This window comes from Pteropus medius, unplaced genomic scaffold (assembly GCF_902729225.1).
Source record: "Pteropus medius unplaced genomic scaffold, Ma_sr-lr_union100, whole genome shotgun sequence".
Taxonomy (NCBI): domain Eukaryota; kingdom Metazoa; phylum Chordata; class Mammalia; order Chiroptera; family Pteropodidae; genus Pteropus; species Pteropus medius.
Window position 1 is genome coordinate 22,929,294 of NW_024351073.1, and position 9,757 is coordinate 22,939,050.

General features: G+C 50.9%; 1 protein-coding gene and 1 non-coding gene across 2 annotated transcripts in view; one reads left to right on the top strand and one right to left on the bottom strand.

Moving 5' to 3' along the window:
- The first annotated feature begins 1,871 nt into the window (after positions 1-1,871).
- Positions 1,872-1,990, top strand: LOC120586374 (5S ribosomal RNA). The gene has a single exon (XR_005648698.1). It is a non-coding gene; the product is annotated as a 5S ribosomal RNA (ribosomal RNA).
- Positions 1,991-3,075: 1,085 nt separating this feature from the next.
- Positions 3,076-9,757, bottom strand: part of UBE2QL1 (ubiquitin conjugating enzyme E2 QL1) — a 45,027-nt gene continuing 38,345 nt past the window's right edge. Inside the window, exon 2 of the mRNA XM_039842813.1 lies at positions 3,076-4,347. Within this exon, the coding sequence (XP_039698747.1) occupies positions 4,216-4,347 (132 nt within the window). The 3' untranslated portion in view covers positions 3,076-4,215. The remainder of the gene's footprint in view (positions 4,348-9,757) is intronic.

Below are 9,757 nucleotides of genomic sequence, written 5' to 3' on the forward strand. Positions count from 1 at the left end.
CTGGAAAAGCCACTCAACCCCTCTGGGCTTGTTTCCTCCACTGCCGAGTCTATGAAGCTAGACTAGGTGGCCTCCCTGATTCAGCGGGTCTACCCTCCTGAGTTGTCCAACTAGCTCTGCCCCTCCGGAAAGCAAATTCCGTTAAAATTTTGCATGTTCTTAGAAGCTTTCACTGGGATAGAATTCTTAGGTCAGGGGCCAGCCCCACACGCCGTGTTGGGCCGTGAAGTTGAACAGAGTGAGTCCCGCCTCCTGAAATCAGATCTGTAGGCAGGGTCCCTGCAGGTGAGACGTGACAGGAGCTGCCCCCAGGGCCGGTGTGGACGGTGCCCATGCCCGGTATGAGGGCACCCTCGGCTCTCCCCGTCTCTATGCCTGTCCTTCTTCCCTCTTGCTAGCCGTCGCTCAAGTCCGACTTTCTCTGTGAAACCTGCCCGGTTGTCAGTGAGGGGCCCTCCGCCCGCAGGGCGTCCGCTGAGTCTGCCCGGCGGCTGAGCACCTCGGTGTCTTTGGTCTCGACTCACCTGTTGCTGGTTCCTGTGTGCTGTTCTTGCCTTATGAGCACCTCCGGAGGTGGGGAGTAGGGGAGTGGAGGGAGATGTGCCTCACGCTCCCGCATTCGCTGTGTCTGAGTGAGGAGTGGACAGATGGCTAACAGGCTTGGATGGTTGACTTAAAGTAGGGGCTGGAGACGGAAAGCCAGCACGTGATGAGAAGGGTCTCGTATCAGAACCAGCGTGATGGTTCAGTCTGGTCTTGATCTAAGCGTGTTGTGGCGAAAGCCTGTCGTAATACAAATTCCTCGATACAGTAAAAATAATCCCTAAAGTTCACACGACAAAGTCTGGTTTCCCAAGTACTTTCCCTCATGTGTGGGTGAATTCTCACTCCAACCTGGAGGCAGGGGCACAGCCAGGGATGCCGAGGCTCGGATAGGAGAACGGGCACGTGGCTGTCTAGCTGGGTCTTTTTCCTTTCCACGGATTTCCTTTTTAAAAAATAAGGTCTAATTTTGAGAGGTAGAGTGAACTTGGGAGCCAACAAATTTAGGCCTAATTCTTGCTTTTTCTGAGTAATGGGTTTTAGAGATTGTGAGCCTTCTAAGGAATATGTACGTGTGTGTGCTTGCATGTGCATGCATGTGCGTGTGTATGCATGTGCATGTGCATGTGTATGCATGTGCATGTGTGTACGTGTGGAAATGCATGGTAACCTTGCTGCTCACATGGAACTTCCTAAGGCATAAGTCATCTTGCTCTTCCAGAAAGACAGTGAACCGCATACATGCAGCTCTCATACACAGTGGCCTGCAGAGGGAGGCACCCAGGAATAGAGGCTATTGGTCCAGGAAAACTGCCAGGTAGAAAGGATTTGGGGCAGCCTGGAAGTGCGCATGTCTGTATTTCTTCCTTCCATTGGCTCTGGCCTCTGGGGGGGTTGGTGTTCCTGCCAGTAACTGGGGTGCGAGCTGGCGGGGTGTACACGTCCGCATTGGGTCTAATTTCTCCCCTGCTGCCTTTCTGGAGGGATGGGCTTCTCGGCCTGTGTGGGAACGTGACCCCAGCCAGCTGGCTTGTTGGCTCTGGGTCTGGCTCCTCCCACCCTGGGCCCCGCAGGCAGGTGCCCACCTCGGAGGGCTGGGATGAGCTGAAGGCAGGCACGACCCACTGTGAAGACATCGGAAGGGCTGATATCTGGCCGACACCGCCATGTCTGCCGACAAGCTTCCAACCGCCAGGAAGCGAGTTCTTGCTTGTGACTAAGGGTCAAGGCAATAGTGCAGTTTTTGATTATTCCCCACTGCTTTAAAGTGAAGCAGTCTTACCAATTTAAGTGAGAAATGGTATCTTTTTCACTAAAGAATATTTCTCGTCTATGGCCATGACACCCTGAACAAGCCCGATCCCATCTGATCTCGGAAGCTAAGCAGGGTCGGGCCTGGTTAGTACTTGGATGGGAGACCACCTGGGAAGACCAGGTGCTGTAGGCTTAAAAAAAAAGAATATTTCTCTTACAACTTCCAGTTTCTAACAAACGTAACGGAAGTGCCATTTAAAACAGATGCAATTCAAGGCGTACGGAGATGTGGAAATTGAGCCAAATGTCCCCCGTTGCTGTCGGCTGTCGGTCGGCCCGCCCCTGGGTGGTAAGGCCCCTCGTGGCTGCTCCTTGAGGATGGCGTCCCCTGACACAACGGTGCATGAGCTCTTCACGCAGCTGGCAGACAGCTGGGTGACCGAGCTCTGGACAAATAGAAAGATCTCCAAATACACACATACGGGTCCTTGAAGGACGCGACCTTTAATGTTACATTAGAGAGGGAGCTGTCTGGAAAGAAGCAAACTCAGGCGCCTCCCCTAGCAAGCTGCTCCTGTCCTGGAGCTTCAGTGGCCAGTGTGACTCCATTACGGCGAACGGCCGAGGGCCCGAAGACTGCCCTGCCCGCTCAGTGTCAACGCTCCAGGACGAAGGATCGGATGAGTGGACGCTTTAAGTTCATTGTCATCAGATTTCATGACTACTGGTCCTCAGAGGGAGCTTGAACAAGAGGTCACGCATCCTCGGTACGCTGCCATTTTGGCCGGACAAAGCTGCATGTGTATTTGGGATGCATAAGAATATGGCGAAATGATAAAAGCGGCAATAAAGGGTGGATTTGGCAAATGGCTAGTCGCACGGGGAGGACTGGACCCCCTGTCCTCAGAGAAGAGATCAGATCCCTGACCACCTTGGGCGGTGAGCAGGGCCCCAAGTAGCCAAGACTGCGTGAAGAACTTTATGTAATCAGCAAAGACCTCTCAGCCTTCATAGTGGGAAAATATAATTGGCAACATTTAAGTTTGGCCAAATCATCTCTTCATGCTCCAGTTTCTAGTTATCTGCTGGGTGCTTCTGGGGACCATTTCGACTCACCGGATTTTTGTAAAGACTGTGGGTTCCTGAGATTCATTCCCTGAACCCCGATGCAGGATGCTGTCGCGCTATCTGCATTACTCGAAATACTAAAGTTGTGAAACTAGATTAAATATTTTAGACGGACGCATAGCCCGCAATGATTGGATTCTTGAGGCGGTGTGTCGGTATGCATGATTTATTAAAATGTGTCCAATAAGATTTCCCACTTGGATGAACATTTTCCCTCTTCCTGCATATTATAAACAGTGTTTCCTCCTTTCATGGAGTTTCTTAGAAAGTTCTAAGTAACTTAACAGAAGAGAGAAATGAAACTGTGGGGTGATTAAGTAGCAGGAAGTTTACGTCACAGCGAGGGGGCCTGGGCATCCCAGCCTCGGGGGACACACAAGTGACTACGGGGTGAAGAGTTAAACCCGGTCATGCAAATCATCGCAGGATCACCTGGTACCCTCTGGCGGTTCTGGCATCGCCTGTCACTAGCACACGTGATACAATGAGTCAGATGACTTCGGTGAGTGGGAATCGTCTTTTGCTTTCGGTGGTGGGTGCTCAGCGGAGAGAACACGGGAACAGAAACACGGGTTGGAGGAGCATCTCAGGGCACCCGAGGCTGTCCGCGGGGAGCGCGCGCCCGGCGCCCGCAGCACTCTGCGTCCCATCGTGGCCATGGCGCCCCGCCTGTCGCATGAGGGCGCTGGTTTCTCTGTGGACAGACGCTCACCACCCCATCAGCGTACACAGCACATTAGAACCGAGAGGGCGGTTGTTTTAAATCACTAGAACCTGGCGATATTAAATTTTTGTTTTCAGGAGCCAAAGGTCATAGCACGAATGAGGTCTACATGTTGTCACACGGGGCCACAGAAAGACACGTCTTCAAGTGACATTGCCCTGCCAGGGAGGGGAACAGAGGCACAGGGCACAGCGGACGTGAACGGACGGGTCGCGTGAGCAGCGGGCCTCGGGTCTCCTGCCTGCTCTTTGGAGCTGCTGTCACGGAAAGAAGCTAAGGGCAGTGTGACTGGGGCTGGGGAATGTCACCATCTCAACATTTGTTCTAAAGTGACTTAGAGATGATCATTCGTTTAGAACCGAAACGTAATCCCGAACTGTGTCCGTTCCCTCCTTCTCTCTGTAAACGCTTCCGTTCATAAATAACTTAAACGTCTCCTTGGATTCAGGATTCTGTTCCAGCTGGAGTAGAAAAGGGTGGCGATGCTCGGTGTCGGGAGGAGATGGCGGGTGTCTGTGCGTGTGGAGAGGTGGCTGAAGCGTCTGATCCGCCTGGCGGAGCGGACATCAGCCGTCGGAGACGGGCGGGGTGACCCAGCCATACTTTTCATGCGTCTTCACCAGACTCTTAAAGGTGGCTTCCGCTTCCTTGCGACTGAAGGACTTTTTCGATTTTCCGGCTTTTCTGCAGATCCGCCCCTGCGCGAGAGGGAAAGACAAGCCAGGTTAGAACGAACCCGGGCGGGACCCCCGTTCCCACCGTCTGTGCTGAAACGAGCAGTCGTGGGAGTTTGGTTTCTGAATCAGTGTGACACGTGGACAGATACGGGACATGGCAGTTTCGGGACAGGGCAGATGGCTGGCAAGCTCCTGGGGGAGGGGACAGGAGAGACACACGGCCGTTGCCTTCTCAAACGCTGGGCCCTGGCTCCCTCTGAGCTGGGGCGTACGCACCCTCTGCCAGGCCCCGAGAGGGAGGGCCAGCCTTATCTACAGAGCATCCATGCAGATTGCAGCAGGCTGTCCCCAAGGCAAATACTGTCCTAACTTCCTTCCCTGCCACCAAAGAACGCCTTTAATGATAACTTTTGGCTCCCCTTCCCTAATAGTAGAGATCTATGTTTATATGCGGATGAGCGAATTTACATATTCACACATGCATTTTAAAAATCAGGCTTTTAAAATTCAAGCTCGGGCAATCAGCGAACGTTGTGTCAGCCATGTCACTGGGGAACCATTTCTTGAGAAGACGGTGGAGCCACTGTCGTGGCAGGGGAAAGCTGCCCGCACCCCCGTCCACGCCCCCTCGCCTCTCAGGGCCCAGGTATGTTCCCGTCTGAAGACCGGGCCTTCGGGTCTCAGTGGACGAGGGGTCTGCTTCCTCTTAGGATGGCGCAGAAGGCTCTGGACCACGAGAGAAGGACACAGGAGCTGCTGCTTGTGGGACTGCGTCTCAGGCCATGGCCACCCTCCCAGAGAGCCCTGGGAAATGACATTTATTTGGCCTCAGCGGCAACAAGAGACCGAAGACAGTGGGGAGCCTGGGAAGCGCTGGACACTGTCAGGCAGAGTTGCTGCTGCTCTGAACACCCCAGTCATTCTCATGCCTCCTCCATGTTCCCTGGCAGATCCACCGAACCTCGCTTCTGGCAGCTGGGCGCATTTCCCGTCACTCGATGTCCCTCAGCCCCTCAGCCCCTCCTGGAAGATCCACTTGTCTTCCTGAGTGTCTCGTGCATGCATTTTGCTGCTGGGGTGAAAACACCCCCAAAAGACTGGGCTGCTCCTTCTCAACATGGGTCTGGAGGCAATGCCCCGGTGACGGGTCAGAAACCAGTCACCGCTGTGCCCTGTTCCCTCCGGACACCCCCAGATGAACCACCACCTGCCGATCAAGGGCAGAACTACTTTTTCTATCTGCTGCTTGGTTCAGAGCAAATGAGCTGTTAAGAGGGTGACGACTGGCGGGGAAGACAAGGGAGCTGCCGCCTACCAGCTTCTAGAAACTTCTCCACGCCTCACCAGGATATGATTCCTGGTTTTAATTTTTTGTAACTTCGCACGTCACTTACGTGGGAACGTAATTACACAATGAAACGGGGCCGCGAAAAGCTAGGATGCTTATGATCGTCATTAACATGGGCGGCGCTTGACGTGCAGTCGCTTCACTAAACATAGCGAAGGCCTCTGTGTGGGCCGTCGGCGTCGATTTCTACGTAAGGAAGAGTGAATACCAATATGTATTTTTTCACATTAAACACAAATTCTAACCATCTCTACCATTCTTTTCTGTAATTCTGAAAATTTATGGTGCGATTTGGGAATTCCGAACTAAAAGCAGCCGGACAAGTACAGGCTCACGATAATCTTGAAATATTCTGTTGCTTTTGGCACGAGCACACATTGCCGGTCCCAATCGTCAGAGAAAACCTCAGACAGAACCCCAAACGAACAGACCACTCCTGCTGCCTTTTCTTTCCGGGACGAACCATGAAGAGAAGGCCCAGCGCGAGATAGAGCCTGTGGTCCGCGGTCGGGGACACGGGTCCCTGCACGTGGTAGGGCATGGAGGGCTCTGCCCTCCTCTCCTGTGGTCTACACCCCGGTTCGCAGATGAGGGACATCTTTTCACAGATTGCCTGTCTTTCTCTGATTGGCTGTTTAGATATCGCCCAGTGAAACGCTGAGCTTGAAAATGCCCCCTTCCGTTGCCTGGCCCCACCTTCTCAGCCCAGACGCCCCAGAGGTGCCCAGGGCACCAGGACAGGAAGGTGCAAACCCAGAGCCCACTGGCCACGGCCACGGCCACAGCCACGCCGATGGGCACCGAATCCGTTCCTCTCTCTGAGGGTCAGTCTTCCCGAGTCTGGACTTTTAGGAAACCTTGAGCCTAACTCCTCTGCTCCTCTGTGTTTTATAAAGCGGAGATGACACCTGCTCACAGCATCACTGTGACGCTCAGGTAAGATGCCGAATTTGGAAGCGCGCTGGGAATTCTACAGTATGTACAAGTAAGAGCTGTTTTTCTCGTTCTCATTACACAAGTAGGTCTCCCTCGTCTGTTTCCACTGAACTAATAATCAAAGAGTCTAGTCTGCACATTTGCCTTCCTATAACTTGTTTCCCCTCAAACAGCTGCTTGTATTTAATGCTCAAAGACCTGGATGCGACCATCGACTCAACCCACAGTGATCGCTTTGTGTTTTCATGAGGAAGTTACACGAGGAACCACTTTCCCCTGAGCCACAGGCTGTAAATGTAGAATTATAAGCAACCTGGGACTTTGCCCTAAGAACCTGAAAAATCCCACCATGGGCGCAGAACAGTGGGAAAGAGCATGCAGTCCTGTGGCGCTGCGTCTGTCAAACCAAACTGTTAGTCGGTGCTTTGCTTTGACCATTTTCTCCTTATGGCCATTTGGGGGCTGATCACAATGACCAACGTGACATTTCCACACGGCTAACTGGTGACCCCAAACTCTGGTCCTTGGATTGGCCACCCGATCCTACAGGGTTTTCATTACTCCAGTGTGCACACCGAATTTGTCTGGCTCTGTCCCTTCTGCATTTCTCTTATTCACTCGCCCATCCCTCTATCCATCCCTCCATCCATCATCCATCCCTTCATCCCTCCATCATCCATCCATCCCTTAAGTGGTCAAAGATGGGTGAGTGTCGCGATGTAAAGTGTCGTCAGGTCGGTGGGATCGCGAATTAAAGATGGTCCGAATGGAATTATAAATGAACAGATTAAAGATTAAATAAATTAAAAGGTGGTCAAAATTAAATAAGATTAAATAGATTGGTCGGATTCATGGTCGTCAGATGCATAGTGGTGCCACGTTGAATTAAGCCAAAGGTGGTTTGGGTCGAATTAAAATAAATTAGATTAATTAAAATTAAAATAGATTAAATAAGGTAAGATAAACAAAGATTAAAAATAAGATAAGGTCGGGTCAGTAATAAAATGGGTCGGTCAGTAAAATAGTGGACAGATTAAATTAAAATGGTCCGGTGAATTAAAAGATTAAATAGAACAAATAAGATGCGTGGGTCAGGTCGATGGAGTCGAATTAAAATTAAATAAATTAGGTCAGTGAATTAAAATAAAATGGATTTGGTGGGTAGATGGAGTAAAACCGTCCGGTAAAATAAAATTAAAGTGAATTAAATAAAGGTGAGTGGGTAAAATTAAATTAAAACATAGATCCAGATACAGATGCATGGAGTGGATTGGTCATTAAGTCCCGTCCGGAGTCCACCTGGGGAGGTCTCGGGTATGTTGTAGCTGTGGAGACAGAAGGTCTAGGTCAGGCTCCTCAGCCTCACTGCTACTAATGTCTCAGGCGGGAGAATTCTTTGTTGTGGGTGAGAGGCAGGCTGTCCTGTGCACTGTAGGGTGCTTGGCAGTGCCCCTGGCCTCTACCTAGGAGGTGCTAACAGCACCCCCTGAGTTATGGCAGCCAAACTGTCTCCAAACAGTGTCAAGTGTCTCCTTGGAGGTAAAAGCACCCCCGAATGACAGCCACTGGTGTACAGAATGAAGATCGCCCAGAACAAAGAGGAGTCAGTTTGTTCTCCGTTTGGCAAATAATTGCCCAAGTGTTTCCCATTAGGCATTGTGCTGGAGACTGGGCTGCAGGGCTGTCCCAGGTGGAGATGATTCTGGTCTTCGCACAGCTCAGAGCGGGGGAGGGTCTACTATGCTGGAGAGAAAAAGAAAAAGGTGGGGAGGGGTAGTCTTGGTTGCCTGCGCGTCCAGAAAGATTTCTATGTCTAATGACATGAGCCGAGCCTTAGAATATGGGTGGGTAGGTGTTTACCAGGTCATGGTGGTATGGATAAGGGGTCCCAAAGCACAGGGTGAAACAGCCAACTGCATTTAGAGAGCGATAGGCAGACACCTGGTTAAGCTGGGAGCACAGAGTGTGCGTGTGCATGTGTGCATGTGTGGTGTGTGTGTGCGTGTGTTGGGATGGGTAGTGCAGGATTCAACAGACCTGACTTCAAATCCCTGCTCCAACATTTCCTGGCTGTGCGACCTTGGGCAAGTTACTTAACCTCTCTGAACCTCAATGTCCTCAACTGCAAAATATGCATGATAATATTATATGACACTGGATTTTTATAAAGATTTAATATGTTAGGGTGGATGAGATGCTTAGCACAGTGCCAGCCACAGGGTGAACATAATAAAGAGTGCACTTTATTTTTTAAAATAAAGAGGCAAAGTCCTTTTGAAAAAAAGGACACACAAAATTTTCTGTCTTTAGTGTGATTATTGTGACTTCGTTCACTTGGTCACAAAAATGTCTTCAGGCAAATCCAATATTTGGCATTGATGTGGCTAATTTCTCACCCTTTTCGATAATATCTATTTTAACACGTTGACATACAGACGTCCATTCTCCCTTGATTAGATTTTCTTTACTTTTTTTTTTTTTTGCAAACATGCTTTTGTGGCATTTTGTGCTTCGTTTGCCTATGAATTACAGGCTGCTCGTTTAAAAATAGAATTTCCAGACGACTCATTAAAGTTTTGAGGTTCCTTCGCTCATTTCCTGCGCTGAATTGCAGAGCGGCTACTTGTTTTCCACAGTCTCGGAAAGTATAATTGTTGGTCTAAAAGGGTTGCACAAACCCTAGCCCCTGCAATGCGGGTTTCCAATGGTGCTGGGCTCCTTTCAGCCAGGGAAGACTTCACGGAGGAGGCTGTTCAGGGGCCAGACTCAAAAGACAAGTGGAACCATCCAGCTAGAATAGGGGAAGGTGATCTCGGGAGGAGAGAGAGGGAGCAGGCAGGGGTGGGAGGCGTATCAGTCCCTGGGGCCATTTAAACAGAGTGCCATAGTGGGGGCCTCTTATTTGCAGAAGTCCAAAACCCAGGTGCGGGCGGGGCTGTTTCAGGAAGCTCTAGGGGAGCGAGAGCCTGTTCCACGCCATCCCCTGGCTTCCTGCGGTTTGTTGGCAATTGCCAACATCCCTGGGCTAGTAGACGAGTCACTGTGATCTCTGCCTTCATGTTCACATTCCTTCTCCCTGTGCGTCTCGCTGTGTCTGTGTCAAACTTCCCTCTTCTTGTCAGAGACACCAGTCATTGCATTAGGGCC